This window comes from Lissotriton vulgaris, chromosome 8 (genome assembly GCF_964263255.1).
Source record: "Lissotriton vulgaris chromosome 8, aLisVul1.2, whole genome shotgun sequence".
In the NCBI taxonomy this organism is placed as follows: Eukaryota; Metazoa; Chordata; class Amphibia; order Caudata; family Salamandridae; genus Lissotriton; species Lissotriton vulgaris.
This window is the reverse complement of record NC_141696.1, coordinates 1,007,686,139-1,007,708,580: the sequence shown is the minus strand read 5'-3', so window position 1 is coordinate 1,007,708,580 and position 22,442 is coordinate 1,007,686,139. Positions and strand designations below refer to the sequence as shown.

The 22,442-nt window shown below is 43.9% G+C and overlaps 1 protein-coding gene across 5 annotated transcripts in view; it reads right to left on the bottom strand.

Annotated features, from left to right (window-relative positions):
- Positions 1–22,442, bottom strand: part of DACH1 (dachshund family transcription factor 1) — a 595,151-nt gene that overhangs the window by 345,997 nt on the left and 226,712 nt on the right. For all 5 annotated transcript variants that reach the window (XM_086934898.1, XM_086934896.1, XM_086934894.1 and 2 more), the window contains exon 3: positions 3,494–3,655. In XM_086934898.1, the coding sequence (XP_086791024.1) occupies positions 3,494–3,655 (162 nt within the window). The remainder of the gene's footprint in view (positions 1–3,493; positions 3,656–22,442) is intronic.

Sequence of the window (22,442 nt, the reverse complement as noted above, 5' to 3'; positions counted from 1 at the left end):
TATATATATATATATATATATATATATATATGTATGTATGTATGTATGTATGTATGTATGTATGTATGTATGTATGTATGTATGTATGTATGTATGTATGTATGTATGTATGTATGTATATATATATATATATAAGTGTGGCTCACTGGTTAGAGCAGGCAGACCCTGAAGCAGAGGTCAGACCCGGGACCAGGGTTCGATTCCTGACGCGGCAGGGTGTTGAGCTCAAATGTCCACGGACTCGATAATTCTCTCTTCGGTGCCTGACCTAATCATGGGTTCACACTCTGCAACTCTGGGCATTAAGCTTGCTTAATCTCCACAACGGCCCCCCGCGGCGGGATGCCTGGCTTTCACCTTGGGGATGCCTGGTAGGGGCTATCTCACAGGGAAAAACCAGGATGGGTTCCCAAGGCAAGCGTGGAGATACCCCTTCGGGGGTCGATTCTGGCGCTATATAAGAAATACAGTAATATATATATATATATATATATATATATATATATATATATATATATATTTGAAAAATTCCACCAGAGGACAATAAAGATAATTGACGAATAGGTAGCATCTAACATTTTATTTATTTATTTATTTATTAATTTATTGCCATTTATAAAGCGCGACAAATACCCGCAGGCGTCTCGGCGCTATTGTGATTGTGTTTATACATTTCCAGTCTGTGATCAAGGACTTTGGCAGTCCAAAACGCGTTAGGCAAGAGGAAACAAAGCCTACATATTGCTGGTTTGTGCCACAATAATTGAAGTTCCTAGTGACAAGGGCGTCTATTCTGGGGACAAATTGTGGAAGAACTATTGATGGCAGTCCTGACGTATAGACTGCACCACTGCACTGTACACAACATGCGGGTCTGAGGTTTGGAACTATCTAAGCTGGGTACAGATCGTCAAGTACAAGAAAAATAACAAACTGTGCACTTGGCTTTGGCGGCCCACTGGAAGGCAAACGATAATTGGAATAAAAATATGTGGCATCACAACACCCACTGAATCATTAATAATGACATTATAAACTACTTATTCTAGAATGCTTTGTTTTACTTAAAAAAGTCCACCAGAGGACAATAAAGATAAATGACGACTGATTAGGTAGTGTCTAACATGTGATTGTGTTTCTCCATTTCCATCCTGTGATCAAGGACTTTGGCAGTCCGAAACGTGTTAGGCAACAGGAAACGAAGCCTAAGTATTGCCGATTTGTGCAACAATAATTGAACTACCTGGTGATGAGTGCGTTTATGTTGGGGACAAATTGGAGAAAATATATATATAGCCCCATTGGATGGATGGGGTAAAGGGGGCTCAAGGAGGTTTGGGGAAGGGGTCCGTGCACCCCTCTCCCTTTCAATTTACTATCAGCCCCCGGGGGATGGATACCCTTAGGGGTGAGAAACCGTGCTTTCTAAGTACATTTTGATTACTTGATTGATGGGGCCACTGGCCCTCTAAGAGTCTTGGAAGGGAGACTGCATGCCCCGTCCCCTTTATTTAAGATATTGTCTGCAGTACATTTAAAGAAGAAAAAATGTTGGTCCCAGAAGGCCCCTCTAACCCCACCCACCAGGCGTTGGAGGAAAGGGCATTCCTACCCTGCCCTCCTACTTGTTTTATTAATATGTTTTGAGGAAAGGGGAGTGAGTCCTAGAGTCCTTAAATGGCTGCCACCCCATCTTTGTTGATGTGGTGGCAGCAAATCAAATCTTATCTTAAGATCCTAACCAGCATGAAATATACAACGTGTTTGAGTCTTAATTTCTCAAAACTACTGAATGGATTTACACCAAATCACAAAAACGATTGCTTTTTGCACCAAGATTTGCCTTCTGCCAAATTTGGTGTACTTCGATTCAGCAGTTTTTGCTGCATCGCTATTAGATTTTCTTCTGGAAAAGCAAATGGGGAAAACATGTTTTCAGATCCCCCAGCCTTTTTTTCTTGGCCCCCCATTGATGGATCAGAACAAAACTTTCCAGGAAGGAGTTTAGGTGGGTGAGGCTTTTTAAGAAAAATGTTTTGCAAAGATTTGTCAAATTGTGCCTGTTATAAGCAAACCAAAACTGCTTTTCCTGTGGAAATGCAGAGCTAACTCTAACTACCCAGTGGCACTGGGTAATACATATAAATAAAATGAAAAAATGTGACATGGCTTTGACCTCACTGGTTTCACACCATCATCTCCTGGTAAGACGCTTCATTCTATCTCATTCTATCTAATGCCACCTACTGGCTCTATTTGGCTTTTGATAGAACCATGTTTGCCGGATACATGTTGACTCTATATCTGAGCTAGGAACTCTACTTTAAATGCTGCCTGGTTGTAAAACTTTCTCAACTGAGGAAGCAAACGTTTTTTATAATGTATCAGAAAAAAACAGAAGACAGTGTGGCACATTCCTTGAGGTCCATTGTTGCAAGTCTCCATTTAAGACATTGTCCTGATTTTAGATGGGTAAATATGCTGATCTGTAATTATCTCTTTTTTTCTCTCTGCTGTTATCTCGATTTATTATCTCTTGCCTCAAGTTCACAGAGAATGATTCTATACATCTCAAACTGCACAAGTTAAGTGATACAATCATTAACCCCTCCCCTGCTGGTGACGGAACCACTCCGTCATCAGCCGCGGTCGCGCTGTGCTGATGACGGAGCGGTTCCGTCACGGCCCGCTCGGAACACCTGCGCGGCGCGGATTCCGCGCCTGCGCTGAACGTTCTAATGAGCGGATGGGGCTGTGACGGAACCACTCCGTCATGAGACAGCGCAACCGCGGCTGGTGACGGAGCGGTTCCGTAACCAGCATGCGCCCGCCGTGTGGCCGCCCCGCCCCCTTAGCACTACGGCGGAATAGCCGCCGCAGTGAAGGGGTTAATAATCTCTGTGGGCTAATCTTTGAGCTGAATTAAATGAAAAATCCCGTAAAACAAGTACTACCAATAAGCTCATACAAGGGTTTTCAACATCACATTCCAAAGTATTGTAATATTTACTCACACGAGCGAACAAGATTTATGTAAAGCCGAAAAAATAACCCTCTAAAGTCGCCAAGAGAGATGAGATTCGCTTTATACAACTACTCACTAAATAAACAAACATAATGAGAAAGGCAGAGACTTTTATGTGCTTGGGCTGGCGATTTCGAAAACACCGCCTTTTCAAGGGCACCTTACAGTAATGTGCTCCTCAGGCTCTTATCTGACACTACACCTGCCACGTGCACAATATATATTCTTAACAATGAGCTGCTCCCTGTCCGAGAAAATATGAGCTATAGCCTGCTAGAAAGGAATGATTTGCAAAGAAAGTGATACTCTTACACAGTGGTATAAAAGGTTCAGCATACATCTAGCATTTAAGGTACTACACCTGAAGACCTGAAATAATGGCGCAGTATTTCCATATGAGTGAAATTAGCTGATAAAAATAAAAACAGAAGTGCGCCAAATCTGACAGTTTGTATCAGTAGAACTTACCAACACTTGAATTTAAGTCCCCGTTCTCTGAATCCGTGCCATGCTGGTTATTACTGCCATGATAGCTGGTCATAGCTTCTAATTTGATTTTTTTCACCTTCATTGCTTCGGCTATGGCCGCATTAGTGGCAGCTGCCGCCGCCGCAGCTGCTGCTGTCAACCCTGTGAAACACAGAAGTAAACTGAATATAATAGAAAGTACAGTCTGACTCAATTAATCACGAAAGGACTCAAGAAGGAGGATTTGCTCCTCGTAAAAAGCTGCTATAAATGGTGTTACAATGGCCGTCTTCCATATTACTTTTAAAACTAATCAGTTTCATAGATACAACATTGTAAAAAAAAAAATTGAACGAGATGTGAGCACATGTTCTGAAGTGCACCCTTCCAGAATTTTCTTCGCATCCATTAACGCTATAAACAAATATGCCATCCTCACCCACCACTGCAGCATTCAGTTTCGTATCCATTGATGAATGAAAATACGACCAGCTTTTTATTGAACCAGGGGGCATATTACCAAGCAATAGCGATAATTATCGCTATTGCTTGGTTAGAGACAAAAATTTACCGCAGCGCTGCGGCGATTTTTACCGCAAATAAACCTTGGTATTACCAAGGGTTAACGCAAATGCGGTAAAAATCGCCGCAAAGCATGAATATTGCTGAAAAGTCAGCGATATTCATGCATTAGCGAGCTAATGCTCTTAGCCATGTTATCCACCTCCCATTGGATAACATGGCTAAGAACTGCTCAGGGCAGGTGTTAGCTTTTGGAGATATTCCCTCTTAGCGCGAATATCTCCAAAAGTTGGTAATAGGAGATAGCGATGTTAGCGACTGTTTTCAGTCTCTAACATCTTGGCACGCCCACTTTGCATCTCATTAGTGATAAATATCACTGACATGCAAAGTGGGGCCCAAGATGGTCGCTATCTCCTACTAGCTGTCGCTAACTGGAGTTAGCGGCAGCTAGGTAATAGGGAGATAATTTTATCTCCGCTTTCTTGGTTTTTAAAGCCAAAAAAGCGGAGATAAACCCCCTTGATAATATGCCCCCATGTTCTTTGTAAGTAGCAAAATGTTCTCTGCAGCAGGTGCATAAACTACTTTTATATCTAACCAAAAGGTGCGTTAATGTATCCTGTGCAGAGATTCATGCAGTGCGATTGTGGCAACAAGTTGATTTGGTGATCAATAAAGTATGAGGCCATAGGGTGAGAGGTTTACACTTTACAGTAAATTCACACAGCTGCATTATAGAATTGTGTGAAAGGGAGTGTTTCATATGTATCAACAAATATGAACGAGGTTGTCTTACATATTGCATCCACTTTTTATGAAGGAAACATGAGTAATAAAAGCACGTCATACACTTTATGATGCCAGAACAGTGACATATAAGACTTATTTAAGCCATATTAGATTTGTATAGCGTTTCAATCTCTTATTCCAGCTGGTATTGTTATGGGTAGTATACACTGTCAGACGCAATAGAAGAAAAGTAACTTCCAATTTTCCCTGTCTGAACCTGCAAATGATACTGAAATGGCAACTAACCAACAGGAGCACTTGATACAGCTTTGTAGTTTCCTGCTGGAAACCTTCCAGTGCCTCAGCAAGCACTAGTTTCACCAGCCACTCACTCGAGGGCTGGCCACACTCACATCCCAAACCCATCCAACACAGGCGTCAGGAGTGACGCGGACCTGCTAATAAAAGGGCCCGAGTGCACATGCTCAGGGCCAGTTAAACAAGCATATTCCCTGTGTCTGTGTACATTCATTTCAGTAGCAAGTGGGCCTTGGGCCCACAACTCTACATGCACAGCTTCAGCATTTGCTCTCAAAATTACATCAGCAAAGCATTAAATCAAGTTTGGTTTGAGACTTAAAGGATGAATTCCATGACTTGGGTCAGTTAAGTGAAAACATTACTATCACATTAATTGCACCCTCCCCAGTGAATGCCAGTGTTATTTTAAATGTTCTCCAGCAAGATGGTTAATTCAAGCACTAATAGTGACTTAATGTAGATATTGTAATAAAATGTAAATCATTTTGAAAAACCAAATTCTCACATAAAATATAAAATATACCTTTCACATTAGAAACACGATTTCAATGAATTGATAGAAAAAGTGCATTGGCGGGCTTGAACTTCCCAAAGAGGCTTTGGGTGTACTTAAAAAATGTGTTGCGCATTGGGTACACTGATTTTATTTCCCAATGTTTTTTATATATAGTATGGCTTGTAATAATATTCTAAATGTTACCACAAAATAGATATTAAAATGATTTATAGTAACATTAAAAATGTCAAATAACGTATATAGTTTGGTGCAAACTACTTTTAAACGTGTCTTACATCAGCTTAGATATACGTATTTATAAGTGTTCTTCAATTTACCTAGATGTCACTACTTATTTCAACATTTTGTTTTTTTTTTGTGCTGGGTGGCCTTTAGTACATTTGATTTGCCAAAGCATTGGCCAAAGACTGGGGCATCTCATACAAAACGAGTATTTCCTCTCATTCTAGGCAGCAATGATTGATGTCCTCTTATGTGCAATAATGTCTACCATACAGATGCCAACAGAATGTGGGTATACCCATTTTGTAAGCGGGTCACACTGTCAACCTGATGGAGGTATTGACCAACTAAGACCGATACTGAGGCAGCCAGTTTAAATGTATGAACTTGCTCGACAAAGTCACTTGTCAATGTCAGTTTCAAACCTGTTGACCTAGAAGCAAAATATTTGCAAAACACTGCTAATAAATGTAAAGATATTCATATGTCTCACTTCCTGTCTATAGCGGTCATGTACATAAATGAAGTGAAAGTGGCAGAAGGAGGATCTCAATGCTTTGTACCATCCTCTTGCAACTTGTGTTAGCTTCTTCAGATGAAAGAAGTTAGAAATGACAAGACTCCTCAGATTCTTCTTAGGTAAAGTAATGGCTATGAGAAATCACTGCATGGAGACAAACAAACCAACTTGAGAGTACTAAGCACTTTCTTTTCTTTTTGACCCCGAAGAAAGTGAAGCAAACATAGAATTACCAAATGGCTTTGTTTTACATCATCATTTAGCATTTTGAACTGAAATTTGATCAATCTGCATGCTTTGTGCCCGAACTAGGACTTTAATCCAATGTAGTTGCCACAACCTCACTTTGCTTGTGGTAATATCATGTATTTTTGCTCAGTGTAATGATTTCTTCAAATTACTGGGAGTTCGAAATTGGGTTGTAGGTTGACTGGGCCCTAGTCAAGCTGAAACCACAGTCCTAATCAGGGTAAGAAGCATGAAAAAACAAAATGAACCCGTGCACACACTCTGGTAGCTTGGCACAGAGCAGTCAGGCGTAACTACGAGGCAATAGGTAAAGTATTTGTGCAACACTTTCAACAGTGAAACAGTGAAAACACCACACAAAAAGATTCTGTACCTGGTTAGAAAAATAGAACCTAATTTAATAAATAAAACAAGAATAAAATGGCAAAACTCCAATATGTAGAACTAAAGGTATGCTTTTTTAAAGAATGAACTGTGAAATAGTGCTTAGAAGAAACAAGCACCTACTTAGGCTATCTGGTCATGCTGGAACATGGCAAAGTCAAAAGTTTAGGCGAACCGCATTGGAGCAGAGGTCTGATATAGCCACCAAAGAGATTCCCTGAACAAAAGTACCTTGATCCTGGTTGTATCAATTTCAAAGATATGGGCTGCAGCTGAAGCGATGCGTCAGTTTAGAGCCACGTAGTGAGGGCAATAAGCCAGTCCTGACCAGCACAGCAGCGACGATACACTAGCTCGGATGAGTGAAGAGCAGCTATGCGGAGATTCAGCATTGTCATTGAGTATGCCGTTGACTGAGAGGTGGAGACCTTGTGCAGTGATGGTTCTGAAGGCAATACGTCGAGCCGATCCATGCAAAGGAGACAATGTGCTGATTCAGGTCATGCAACAGGAGCAAATGCGCTGGTTACGATCCGCGCAACAGGAGCGATGCACTGGTTCCTGTCCACACAAAAAGAGTGATGTGCCAGTTCAGAACCACGCAACAGCACCGATGTGCCAGTGTGACAGAGGATGCATGGGTGTTACTGAAGCAAGGACCTAAGGCCTAACTTTCAAGGGTCCAGGACTGGGGTAGCATCACATGGCAGGTTCAGAAGCAGGTAAGTTGGAAGTCTTTTATGTCCCTGAGGCTTCAGATCAGGAGGCTTGCCTGCAAGCCCAGCAAGGCAGGAGTCCAGCAAAGCAGTAGTCCTGCAGAGTGTCAGTCCATCAGCAGATCAGCAGCCCTTCTTCCTGACAGAGGCTTCCCAGGTGAGGAAGTGTACTGAAGTAGTGGTGTCAAAGAACCAGTACATATACCCAGTTGTGCCTTTGAAGTATGGAAACTTCAAAGATAGGTCTTTGAAGTGCACAGAGGTTCTCCCTTCCTGCTCTGCTCTAGAGTCACTAGAGACAAATGTGCTGTCCTTTGTGTGAGGACAGGATACAGATTATGCAGATGTGAGAGAGGCAGAGTCCAGCTCCTCCCCCAATGCGGCCAGTATGGCAAATCAAGTCACACCTAAGCTCCTATTGTGTTTGGCTGTCTAGGGAGATTACACAAAGCCGAGCTGTCACCCTCCCCAGACCTGTATCAGAGACAGGCAGCAGGCACCAAATGGCTAAAGTAAGAAAATGACAACTTTCTAAAAGTGGCATTTTCAGAACTGCAAGTTAAAATCTGACTTCACCAAAAGTTTTGATTTTAAATTGTGGTTCGGACACACCATACTTGGAAAGTCTATTTCTTCACAATTACACACAAAGCATATAATAAGGTACTTCAAAGTTATCCTATGGGAGAGGTAGGCCTTGCAGTAGTAAAAAACGAATTTGAGAGTTGTTCACTACCTGGACAAGTAAAACTTACAAGAACATGTCCTGCCCTTTAAATACAGTGCACCTTGCCTTCTGGGTTGCCCAGGGTTCTAAGGGTAGGTGATATATATATATATATATATATATATATATATATTTATTTATATATATATATATATATATATTACCTACTGGCGGTCGCCAGTAGGTATATATAGTTAGGATTTTTTCTCTATGGAACTTTTGAAAATTCTATGTCTAATAACTTTGGCGTTTGTGGACGGAATCGGCTGAAATTTTCAGGAAAATGGCACATTTTGTTTCTGATCAGCCCCTGAAAATTTGGGGGGGTTCGTCAAGGGGGGGCGAGAAAAAAGGGGGGTCCCAAAACGCGTTTTTCCCATTCATTTTTCCATAGGGCGTTTGGCCTCACTTTTAGCTCGAACAGCTGAATGGATTTGCACGAAACTTGGCAAAATTGTAGGGACTGTTAGCCCGATGTGCCTTTGCTGGGTCTCAATATATGTGCTCCAGTGGATTTTCAGAAATTAACGTTTAAAATTTTTTATATATCTGTGACAGCGTCCTGGATAGCGCACCAGTTCGCGTACTTTTCGCGTAACGGAGCTTTGCGAAGCGAAGCTGATTGGCTCTCCGGTGTCTGTCAACATTCTAAACAGTCCGGAGCGGCCGCCATCTTGTCTCTCGGTAGGATCGAGAGACAAGAGGAGGCCAAAACGAAGGGGGAAATGAAGGAAAGGGGGCAAGGTAGACCTCTTCTGACCTCCTAGGATTGATGAGGGGGATATTAAAGTGGCCCGCGGGGCAAAAAAAAAAAAAATTCCGATTTTTTGTCGTAGAGGCGCAAATCGGTACGTGAACCCGGCAGCTAACCGGCAGCGTAACGGGAGTCTGAGGAGAAGCTGATTGGCTGTCAACATTGTAAACAGTCTGGAGCGGCCGCCATCTTGTCTCTCGGTAGGATCGAGAGACAAGAGGTGGTGAAAAACAAAGGGGGAAATGAAGGAAAGGGGGCAAGGTAGACCCCTCCTGACCCCCTAGGATTGATGAGGGGGATATTAAAGTGGTCCGCAGGGCAAAAAAAACCAAAAAAAACATTGCGATTTTTCGCCGTAGAGGCGCGTCCCGGTACGCGAACCGGGCAGCTAACTGAGCAGCTAACCGGCAGCGTAACGGGAGTCTGAGGAGAAGCTTATTGGCTGTCAACATTGTAAACAGTCCGGAGCGGCCGCCATCTTGTCTCTCGGTAGGATCGAGAGACAAGAGGTGGTGAAAAACGAAGGGGGAAATGAAGGAAAGGGGGCAAGGTAGACCCCTCCTGACCCCCTAGGATTGATGAGGGGGATATTAAAGTGCCCCGCGGGGCAAAAGAAAAAAAAAGAAAATTGTGATTTTTCGCGGTAGAGGCGCTTCGCGGTACGCCAACCGGGCAGCTAACCGGCAGCGTAACGGGAGTCCGACATCTTGTGTTTTTGGAGCGTCCGGTTTGCGTACCGGGTAGCGTTCCGGTAAGCGTAACAAGGGGAAAACCAAGAGAAACAGTAAAAAAAATTTAAAGGAATAGATTTCCACCAAACTTGGCAAAATTGTAGGGACTGTTTGTTTTATGTGCCTTTGCAAGGCCTCAAGATATGTGCACGTGTGGATTTTGTCTAATTAAGGTTAAAAAAATATATATATATCTGTAAGCGTGCTCCGGCGCGCTTACGTTACGGGTTTTGTTTGCGCTTTAGAGACGATACGTCACGTTTATGCGACGCGTCATGAGGCGTCTCACGTGACTACGTGATACGTCACGTAATAAAGAATATATTTTACAGCTATAGATATTAGCTTTTAAAAAACCAATGAAATTCACTGAAAAAACCATAGGTTATAGACCATATATAGTTAGGAATTTGCATTTACAAAACCATGAAAATTCACTGAAAAAACCATTGGTTATAGACCATATATAGTTAGGGATTAGCATTTACAAAACCTTAATTTACTCGCACAAAACCATAGAAATTTGCATATATAGTTAGTTGCAATAACTATATATCGCGCACCCGCAATCCACTGCTGATGATGTCACATATTACATCATTCATGACATGGTCAGTGACATCACTGATGACATCACTGATGACATCATCCAGTGACTGTATGTTTCTGTAAAGTTAAAATATGTCTTACATATTGAAGAATGAGTGGATGTATAAGTGTCTGGATGAAGGATTTAGTAGGTGCATGACTGACTGTATGAGAGAGCGATTAAATGTGTCTCACTGAGTGCATGGGTTAGTGACTAAACTGTCTTAATTTGTGCATCATCATAAACAGCACGCACAGGATTAACAATGGTAGGCCTGGTCCATGGTTAGAGGGCTACTTAAGTGGGTGGAACAAGGAGTGTTCCAAGCCCACTAGTGGCATTTCATTTACAGGCCCTGGGCAAATGTAGTGCATGTGACTAGGGATTTATAAGTAAATTAAATATGACAATTGGGGATGAGTCAATATTAAGATGTATAGGAGAGACAGCATAAGCACTGGTTAGCAGTGGTAAAGTGGACAGAGTCCTAAAGCCAGCAACAATTAGGTCAGAAAAAAAGGAGGAGCTAGGCAAAAAGTTGGAGGGAAGATCACCCTAGGGCTGTCAGGTCTAACATAGGGGCAGTAACATTTCACAACATCCTGTTGATTTACCACTAAATTCAAGTGTGCACTAAAGCTAATACCAGTGGAAATCAGGTTTCTATGCAAAATTACTATTTGTGTTGATGACTAAGGGCCTGATTCAGAACTCGGAGGATAGGTTACTCTGTTGCAGCGATGATGGGTACCACGTCTGCTGAAATATAAAACCCATGGGATATAATGGGATTTATATTTCGGCGGGTGGGATATTCGTCACGATTGGGATGAAGTAATCCATTTTCAGGATTCTAAATCAGGCTCCAAATGTGCATGTAACTGTGCAAGGGAATATCCATTCCTTATTAGAGGTCCCAGATAATAAAATCCTTAAAAATAAAATTCCACAAAGAAAAATAATATTGGGAGTAAGTTTCTCTTCCCATTTGAGCCTCTCATTGTATATTTTCCAACTATAGATAGTAGCGAAGAAACCACTGATACCATAACATAAGATGTGGAAAACACTGCTGCAAGAAAAAGACACAGTATTATCATATGATGAAATGAATACAATGATAGAGCGAAGTTATTGGGGTAAAACAGAAAAAACCACTGGGCTGAAAGTGGATACCATTGGGTTTCATGAAGAAAAAAACAACTACAAGGTCATTAGACACATAGATCAAATAAGTCTTTCAATGTGTAGAAAACAACACAAAGTAATGTCACAGTGTAAGTGTGTGAGATACATATAAAAATGTAAAAATGGCTGCCGACATAGTAATAAAAGGCAATACTGAAAGTCAAAGGGGAACAATGATTTGAATATGATAGATTAACAATAAATCATAGAACTAACGCCTATCCGAAATCAAGTTGAAGATTTTAAATCATTGCAGTATCAAAATAGTGACTAGAATACACGACAACCATGAGGAGTAACCCATTCAAGAACAAGCATTTTTAGCCCTTGTCACATCCTGGGAGACTTGTAAAATTCTTCTAACAACTTAAAAGTAAAATGACGTGTAAGTTAAACACCTGATATAGATAAGGCAGATACCTATTTCCAGGAGCAAAACTTTGACGGAGGAAACAAAAATCCTGGACCCATTTTATATAATGTGAGCATTGCAATTAAGGACAATTGACACAGGTGACACCCCCTGACGCCCATCTTACATTCGTGCAGTGCAAATGCTGGGAAAGTCAGGCTGTAGTACAGGTTCAGTAAGTATTGTGCTGCAGAATGCTCACTGCTGTCTGGCTGAGAGTTGCTCTGTGCAGCAACCTTATCAGTGTGTGCCTTTGCAAACACCTTCAAGGCAGACTTTGCCTCCTGGGAAGAGGGATGGCCTGCTGATAGATATTTCGCTATCCTTTCCTAACTTTTTTCTGAGGGATGAGGAAAGGAATTGGGGTCACCTGCCCCTATTCCCAAACTTACTGTCAACAGACTAAAAACACTGCTAAAATGGAAAGAGATAAAAATACAAACCACATTGACGGAAATGGCCCTTATCCAGGGGCGGCTCCTCCGTTATGGCAGATGAGTGTCGCTCCAATGCTGGAACCAGCAGACACATGTAAAATATAATGATAATAAAGCAATTCATAAAACTGCTTTATTATCATTTTATTTTACTCCGGAGCCGCAGCCGAGTCTTTAGGGTGGGACCATCAGCAGCAGGAGGAGTAGTGGGCTCAGGGCACTGCAGTACGCATGTCAGTTTGGCCAGCCATTTTAGGATGGCCAAACTGACATGCTCTTGGATATCTACAGGCTGTTGCTTTGAGATATCAGCCTGGGTTTCAGAGCCTAGGCTGGAACATGGAACAAGCCCTCCTCTGCCCAATCCCTTTGCTTCTAATACCAGCATGAGAGTAGCGTCTGGAATGGAGCAGGGGAGTCTGTGTGAGCATTGTCGGATTTGAAGAGGTGGCGAGGCGGCAGACATCAAGCTACAGGTAAGTTTTGGTTTTATGTTTTTTTTGTCCCCCAAGCTGCCTCGTCAATTTTCTCTGCTAGCAGCCACCACTGCCCTTAGCACTTGCATTTTTAAATAGTAGCTGCTTTTGTCTGTTATTTTTATTATGAACTCTCTATTGATGGTTGCATGCCAGAATTTCGACCATAAGAATATTTTGCAAAAAAATATCAGAGCCAAAATATTGTGGAGTACATATTGATAACTAAACAATCACTATTATTAACTCCATATCTATTTACCTTAAATGTAATCTACCTATATATAGTGTCAAAGTACTTATATGTAGAATTCAGAAAAGGAAGCCTACTTAAATGTATCAACTTACCTGTCGATATTTTAGTAATCAATCAATCAATCAATCAGTGTACTTGTAGAGCGCACTACATACCTGTGAGGGTCTCAAGGCGCAGAGGGGAGAGGGTGCCACTACTGATCGAAGAGCCAGGTCTTGAGGCATCTTCTGAAGGAGAGCAGGTCTTGGGTCTGTCGTAGGTGGGTAGGGTGGGAGTTCCAGGTCTTGGCGGCGAGGAAGGAGAAGGCTCTGGCACCGGAGGTCATTTGTTGGATGCGGGGACAGCGGCGAGGGCGAGCCTGGCGGATCGGAGCTGGCAGGTGGGAGTGTAGAAGCTTTGTCTGCTTTAGAGGTAGGCTGGTCCGGTGTTGTGGAGTGCTTTGTGTGCGTAGGTGAGGAGCTTGAAGGTGATCCTCTTGTCGACGGGGAGCCAGTGTAGGTCTCTCAGGTGGGGGGTGATGTGACTGCGGCGGGGGATTTTGAGGATCAGTCGGTCGGAGGTGTTTTGGATGCGTTGTAGTCGTTGCAGGTGTTGCCGTAGTCCAGCCTGCTGCTGACGAGGGCCTGAGTCATCGTTCTTCTTGTTTCGGTAGGGATCCACTTGTAGATCCTGCAGAGCAAGCGGAGGGTGTTGTAGCAGGAGGAGGAGACGGCGTTGGCCTGCCTTGACATGGAGAGGGAAGAGTTGAGGATGAATTCTAGGTTGCGTGTGTGGTCAGTGGGTGTTGGTGCTGTTTCCAGTGTGGTTGGCCACCAGGAATCGTCCCAGGCAGAGGGGGTGGGTCCGAGGATGAGGACCTCCGTCTTGTCTGAGTTCAGCTTCAGAGGGCTGCTCCTCATACAATCGGCGACGGCCTTCATTCCCTCATGGAGTTTGGTTTTGGCGGTGTGCGGGTCCTTGGTGAGGGAGAGGATGAGCTGGGTGTCGTCGGCGTAGAAGATGATGTTGAGGTCGTGTTAGCGGGCCACTTGTGCGAGGGAGGCCATGTAGATGATGAACAGTGTCAGGCTAAGGGGTGAGCCCTGGGGTACGCCGCAGATGATGTCTGTGGCTTCGGAATGGAAGGGGGAGGTGGACGCTCTTGGTCGTGCCGGCGAGGAAGGACGTGGTCCAGTTCAGGGCCTTCTCTAGGATTCCGGCTTCTTGGAGGCGTGTCTTTAGTGTGCGATGGCTAACCGTGTCGAAGGTGGCTGATATGTCCAGGAGGATGAGGGCTGATGTTTCAACGTTGTCTAGTTGGCACCTGATGTCGTCTGTTGCGGCGATGAGGGCTGTCTCGGTGCTGTGGTTGCGTCTGAATCCAGACTGGGATGAGTCTAGGATGTTGTTGTCCTCGAGGTGGCGGGCCAGTTGCATGTTGACGATTTTCTCGATTACCTTCGCCAGGAATGGGAACAGGGAGATGGGTCGGAAATTCTTGAGGTCCTTGGGGTCCGCCTTGGGCTTCTTGAGGAGGGCGCTGATTTCGGCGTGCTTCCAGCTTTCCGGGAATGTCGCTGTCTCGAAGGAGATGTTGATGACCTTCCTAGTTGGGTTGCGATGGCTGCGTCTGCTTTGTTGAATACGTGGTGTGGGCAGGGGTCTGAGGGTGATCCTGAGTGGATTGAGTTCATGACCCTGCGTGTCTCGTCGTTGTTGATGTTGGCCCAGAAGGTCAGGTGGTTGGTGTGTGTAATGATCGCAGGGGGGGTGGTGTCTGGCGTGGTCATGGTGGTCGTGGTGCTGAAGGTGTCATGGATGTCAGCGATCTTGCGATGGAAGAAGGTGGCCAGTGCGTCGCACAGTTCTTGTGAGGGCGGGATGTCGTTGGCATTGGCGCTGGGGTTGGAGAGTTCCTTCACGATGCTGAAGAGCATTTTGCTGTTGTGAGCGTTGTTATCCAGGCGGACTTTGAAGGAAGATCTCTTGGTTAGTCTGATGAGGTGGTGATGTCTGCAGGTGGCGTCCTTGTGGGCTGTGTGGCTGTCCAGTGTACGCTTGTGGAGACATTTCTTCTCAAAATTCCGGCATGCACGTTTGGAGGTCTGGAGCTCTTCAGTGAACCAGGTGGCTTTTTTGCTGGTGTGGTTGTTGGAGGATTTCTTGAGTGGCCGAGGGTGTTGGCACAGTTGTCGATCCACTGTCTAAGGTGTGGGTGGCGGCGTTTGGGTCGGTGGTGTTAGTGGGTGGGTTCTGGGCGAGGATGGTGGTCAGCTGGTCTTCGGTGACTTTGCTCCAGCAGCGGCAGGGCAGCTGTTGGGTGCGGTGGTGCGTGGTGGGTTTCTTGAAGGTGAAATGGATGCAGCGGTGGTCGATTCAGTGGAGTTCGGTGGTGTGATCGAGGGCGACGTGGGTGCTCGTGGAGAAGACGGGGTCAAGCGTGTAGCCGGCGGCGTGGGTGGGTGTAGTGATGAGTTGTCTGAGGCCAAGGTTGGCGAGTTTGTCGATCAGTGCGGCGGAGTTGGCATCGTTGTTGTTCTCGAGGTAAAAGTTCCGGTCCCCGAGGAGGGTGTAGTCCGTGGAGTTGAGTGCGTGGGTGCTGGCGAGGTCAGCAATGGAGTCGCAGAACTGTGCCCGTAGTCCAGGTGGTCTCTAGACGAGCGTTCCTCTGAGGGTGGTGTTGGGGTTGGTGTGGATCCGGAAGTGCAGGTGTTCTGTGGTGTTGAGGGTGTCATCTGCGTGTGAGGAGACCTTGAGGGTGGACTTGTTGACGATGGCTATTTCTCCTCCGATTCCATTGGCACGGTCCCTACGGGTGATCTTGTAGCTGTCCGGGATGACTATGTCGATGTCGGGCGCCGAGGAGTCGTTCCACCAGGTCTCGGTCAGGAAGGCAATGTCTGGGGCGGAGGTGTCGAGCAGGTCCCAGAGCTTGTTGGCGAGTTTGCGTGCGGAGCGGGTGTTGAGGAGTATGCATCGGAGGTTGTTGTGTCTGTTCTTTGGATGTTTGGTGGCTCTGTCGCAGGTGAAGCTGCATGTACGACAGGTGAAAGGTCAATGGGTGCGTTTAGGGGTGGCCTGGTAGCAACTTTGGTCTCAGCCGGTGTTGAGCATGTGGAGGGTTCTGGCATTGTAGCAGAGTCTGGCGTTGTGGCGGTCGCGAGGTCCAGGTGTTCTGGTGCTGGGCACGGTCCAGGCGTGGACAGGCGCAGACAGGCTTGACTCTGGCGCCCCAGCGGCGCGGCCGCGCAGTGGCCGCCATTAAAGGCAGGGAGGGAGGAGGAGCTGGGAGGCGGGAGCGGGCGGCAAATGGGAGAGCAAGGGGGCGTGTCTGCAGGGGAGCAGCGGCAGGAAACGGGACTCGGGTACAGAAGAAAAAAGGGGGAGGGGGGCTGGAGCGATAGCGAGGGGGCACAGAAACAGAAAACCACAGTCAGCAGCAGGAACTAAACAGAACAAATATAATATGAAATACAATACAATCACAGGCAAGCCAGTCAGCTAGGGGCGAACGGCAGGCACCGCAGGGGCAAACTCATGAAGGGAGCGGCAGCAGGGGAGAAGGCACGATCACACAGGCTGTGCTGTGCGGCGTGGGGAGCGGCCTGGCCTGCAAGCAGTTTGTTTTGAACCTGATAAGTTTTTTACTACTATATTTAAAACTCAGTAATCTAGTACTCTACCCAATTGATAAAGGCAGCTTTAAATATATATAATCCCTCTAATATAACAGAAATGCAATTTACAGAACACGTGCACATCTATTAGCAATAGAAAGCTAATCTTTCCACAAGGAAGGAAATCGAACATGTGGCATTAATACGCAGTCCTGATTCCTAACCATCTGATAGGCAGATGGTCTAAATCTTATTCTGCAGCTGAAAGGATGGGGCACGCAATTTAAAACCTTGTTTGTATTCTAACTAGTATGAGAGCCATATTGTTATACACAGTACATCACAGCATTGTTTAAACATTCTAGCTTGTTTCAATCATAAATGTTTATGGTCTTGTTTGTCTGTTGGGATTTGTTTGGTATTGAAATCAACGACATGGTTTTATGAAAGTCAGAAGAGATCATGAGAATGGATTACACATTTACACAGCTAATTCAACAGCAGCCCAGCGTGTGATTAAAACATCACTTATATAGTGGAAATTGTGGCACAACCTCCCAATCCACATTAAAGCCACCTCCTCTCTTCTTGAATTTCACAAAAAGCTAACAACCAGGGTTTTCTATTAGCCCTCCTACCTTAGCAGGGCTAGACACACACACTTGCTCAGCACCAGAATACCCTTGCAGGTATTACTGTGCTTTAGAAATATGCATATCATAACGTAACCTGCTGGCCAATATAGAAATACAGCAGAATATGTCATAAATTCAGATTTAAATCCCAATATCTGCTGTTATTTATTAACTTCTCTTTATGCATTTCCTACCCTATTTACCGGGCCAGTGCTGATTTATGATGTCTAATGTGAGATTAAATTCTGTCATGCCAAGTAGGCCATACTTGGCATTTCCAAAGACAATCTAGCAACATGTAGTCATGTCATTCTAGGCAACTGTCTACAGTAGCTTTGCTGTAATAAAGATACATCCATTTGCCCATACACTGCACCTGCTTACCATTGTGAAACACATACATTTCTTGGGGAGTGAAAATATTAAAGTCCTGTTTGCAATAAAAAATACATAGGAAAAAAATATAGAAAGCTAACAGCACTGGTAGGGGTGTGTCATCTGCAATGCTTTCCAGGCTGTTCTGGACTAAGGTTATTGAGCTAGAAGTGGTGCGCTAAGAAGAGATGCTGCAAAGGCAACAATCAACTGAGTTGCCACTTCAAGGCCAAAAAGCATGCCTAGGGCCTTATGACCTTTAAGGGAAAGTATGTCAGACAGTATAAGAGTAAAACAATATGTCCACTTACTATTTGGGAAATACAAATAGGATTTTTCTCAAAGGAAAGATTCTAGGAATAACTCTTCACTAAAGGGTATCAATGAAAATCTATATAAACCCTGTTTTAATTAATGAGTAAGTTCACATATTGAATGCATTGAAAAAATAATTAAAGGAAAATGTCAAGCTCAGTCAAATAGAAATAGGACAGAATTGGCTTAATAGAGTCTTACAAATATATATCCAAGCTCCAAGTACCCAACGTACACGGAGCACTCGAGCGGCAACATGCTCCTAAAGAGCCTTTATGGTATACCATACAACAATAACTTTAAGCAGTTCAATGTGACATGGATGCCTGACACATTTCAAAGTGTCCCCACTTCTCTTCAGAGGCTTCGTGCCCCACGAAATCAGCCTTGGAAAAACAACAGTGGTCCCAAGCACAAAAAGATAGTAGCACAAAATAAATATAGACACAATGGCACTATATTAAATCGCGACTTGTCCAGCCGGACAGAGGTCCAGTTTTTACTTATAGCAAAGAATATTCTGAAGGAATACCTTCAACATTTCCATAGAGAAGGGCACAAGCCTGTACCCAGACATATACAATTTGGAATAAGGAGGAAAAAGTCAGAGAATAGAACCAGATTTTTTAGGCAGAAGCTGTTATTTCCTGTGAATATATCAATGACAGAAATTTCATTAAAGACCATTACTTGCCAACCTTGGCAATTAGTACAATACACAGTATATGGTGTTTTTTAGAGTCAACGGCGTTTCGATCCCTTTTATAGAATCATAGGGATCATCATCAGGACAAGATATTCCCTAATGTTTACAAGCCATGATAGCCGGGGCTGGCCGCAGTGAATCGGGGCCAGGTGTACAGATCCAGGGGGGAACTCAAAGGATGTAGAGTTCCGTGCGATTTGGTTGGCGGGGATTGGTCTCGCGCGGAACGGCAGGTATTGCTGTCCGGTGAGCCAGTGGAATACTCGGTCGCATGGGGAGAGCCTTGGAGATGAACTCGGGTAACTTCCCTCGCCGTTACTCTGCCTGACACATTTCAAAGTGTCCCCACTTCTCTTCAGAGGCTTCGTGTCCCACGAAATCAGCCTGCTTGACAACAGGCCGCATGGCCCCCAATCCTGGGGTGGTGCTCCTTTGGAGCAGGGTGTGCCGTGTATTTATTCAAACTCCAAGTACCCAACGTACAAGGAGCACTCGAGCGGCAACATGCTCCTAAAGAGTCTTTATGGTATAGAGTCCACCAGTACAATGATAACTTTAGGCAGTTCAATGTGCCATGGATGCCTGACGCATTTTGAAGTGTCCCCACTTCTCTTCAGAGGCTTCAGCAATTGAAGGTACATAGGACACCACCCTCATCATTTAAATGCTCCAATGCATGCCCTGATTGGGACGCTCTGCAGCGACTAGCAGAGCATTATAGGCCTTGTAGTGTCCTTTATCTCCCAATGGAGTGCATGATATTGCTGCAGAAACATTTAAAGTCCCCATATGGGCCTCGGTGTGCTGCTGGACATGCTAAATCCATTGCTGCTCCACGAAATCGGCCTGCTTGATAACAGGCCGCATGGCCCCCCATCCTGGGGTGATACTCCTTCGCGGCAGGGTGTGCTGTGTATATATCCAAGCTCCAAGCACACAACGTACAAGGAGCACTCGAGCCGCAACATGGTCCTAAAGGGTCTTTATGGTAAGCAGTCCACCAGTACAATGATAACTTTAAGCAGTTCAATGTGCCATGGATGCCTGACGCGTTTTGAAGTGTCCCTACTTCTTTTCAGAGGCTACAGCAATTGAAGGCACATAGGACACCACCCTTATCATTTAAATACTCCATTGCAGGCCCTGAATGGGACGCTCTGCCGCGACTAGCAGAGCATTATGGGCCTTGTAGTATCCTTTATCTCCCAATGGAGCGCGTAATGTTGCTGCTGTAACATTGAAAGCCCCCAGATGGGCCCTCAGTTAGTACAAATCAAAATATCCACTTTTCAATTTTCAATGAATGATGGCTTAAATTGCTTTCATTGTAGAAGCATTTAATTTATACTCAAACTCAAACTAACCTTACTTTTTAGATAGTGTGAACCCATTGCTGTGAAGAAACCAAACATGTGAACGAAAATAAATAATTAACGTAAATAAGCCAAAATTGTCTTTAAAATATATTTTTCCAAGTATTTGCATCAATTCAGAGTACTGGGTATTTGATTCTTTGTTTTGTTAGGTCTCGTTGTAAAAAGCTCAACAACATCGGCCGTAGCAGACAAAAAAGTTAATCTAAATATACACATATATTTACCAAGTTCAAACCAATGTGATAAAATACAGAAGGATGAATGTAAAGATTTGCACCAGATATTATGAAGATGCACAGATTGTTACAAGCTGACTTTTCAAACTAACCTTTAAAAAGGTAAAGCTAGCTATGTGTCTCCACCAATGATAACACTGATTTATTTGGTTTAGAAGATTTTAATAACTGTTGCACACAGATTATCTAAAATAAAGACTCAGGTCTTGAGTTAAAAAATCAGAAGGGTACTGGTGTAGGTTTCCACCTCAGTTTGGTTTCAATGAATACCTTTATCTGATGTTAAAAACAGTTTCTAGCCATATGCTGTGATTATTGTAGTTTCTCCTGGCTTATTCTTGGAATTTCCTGGGTAGCATTTATGCATGAGCAAATATACATCTGTGCATTTTCTCATGTGGAAAGATCAGAGCAAGAGAAATGCACTTGCTGTTTTTTTTCTCTACCCTTCCTATGCCCGACCAGTTTTTGGGTGTTCCCTGCCAATTTACATCATGGAAATATATCTTTGAACCCCATTGTAGGAGTAAATGTCCATGCATATAGAGGGTGGGAGTGTACCAAGAAACGTCTGTAAGTATCCAAAACCCAGTTAGAGCGCATAGAGTTTCCAGGTTCATCATCTCCCTAAACTCCTCCCTGTCTGTCCATACTAGTGAACAATTTTGTTAGAGTAAATGGATTAACCAGTGCAATTCATCTTTTGTGAATTTTAAATATAAACTTGCATTCATAAATGTGGATGTGTGTGTGTGTAGGGGGGCTCCTCTGTTTGTGAGGAGGAGCTTCACCCTACTTAAAAATCCCCCCAAAGATCTAGATGAATATTAAAATGATAATTCATTACCATTTTATTTTTCATCTTCCTGTCCTGAACCAAGCATCAGGATGGGGGCGGGATTGCTCCTGAATGACAGCAGCAGGTAGGAGGCTGGGCAGTATATGCACTTTTCAAAATGTGCACTTCCCTCTGACCGGCCATCTTGAGATGCCCTGCCCAACCGGCCCCTGTTGATGCCAACCACTGCTGTGTGTGTGTGTAATAATAACTTGCATGTGAATCAGGAACTCTGGATAAGATCATGTCGATTGGGAGAAAGTGGAATATCGGTTGAAGTGGATGGTAGTTCTCTTAAAGTAACAATGGCACTATTCCTTACTAGGTCCAGTATGATTTTAGTAATTTAAATCTGAGCTCAAACATTGGTAGCTGTGGCACAGAGCAGACAAGCTTAACTTAGCAGAAACGCATAAAGCATTGAAGGATTCCAAAACAGTTACAATTTAGAAAACATCACACAATAAAAAAAGACACATTTATAAAAAAACATTTTTTATGAACAAATAGGCACAAAAACATCAAAAATATGATGTAGGGAATTGAAATAAAATTTAAAAAAGTTTTAAATGTTTATACTATCCAAAAGTAATAAAGTCCCAACTACAGGTATCAAGCCACCTTTGACCAGTTCAAAGTCAAAAGTTAAGGCTGACCTTGATAAAGTGTGGGTTGTATACAGGGACCAGGTTCATCCCTATGAGAAGTTTACAGGAGAAAAGACCTCGTCAACAAGGTCCTTTATGGGTTGGGGTGCAGGCAGGATTCAAAGAGAGGGTCATCAATGGCAGCTAAATGATGCACAGGACCTCGGTGAGAGCCTTGGCTCCAGTGAGAAGATCAAGACTCTCTATGTCAATGGCGAGTAAACTCGAAGCTGGTGAAGTCTTGGAGTTGGTTCTGATAAAGTCCTCTAAGTTTGAACTTAAAATGTTTCTGAAAGTGAGGATCCTTTAAGTGTGGCAAACCAGCAAGTTGAGTAAGACTGGCACCAATTAGGGATTAGGACTCAATCTCCCTGAAGCAACCAGCATAGTCTGGGGCACATCTAGTTGGAACTGGTCAGCTAGGCTCAGCAGAGATTTGGGCTACTTGCAGCTTTTGTGTTCCTGGAGCTGA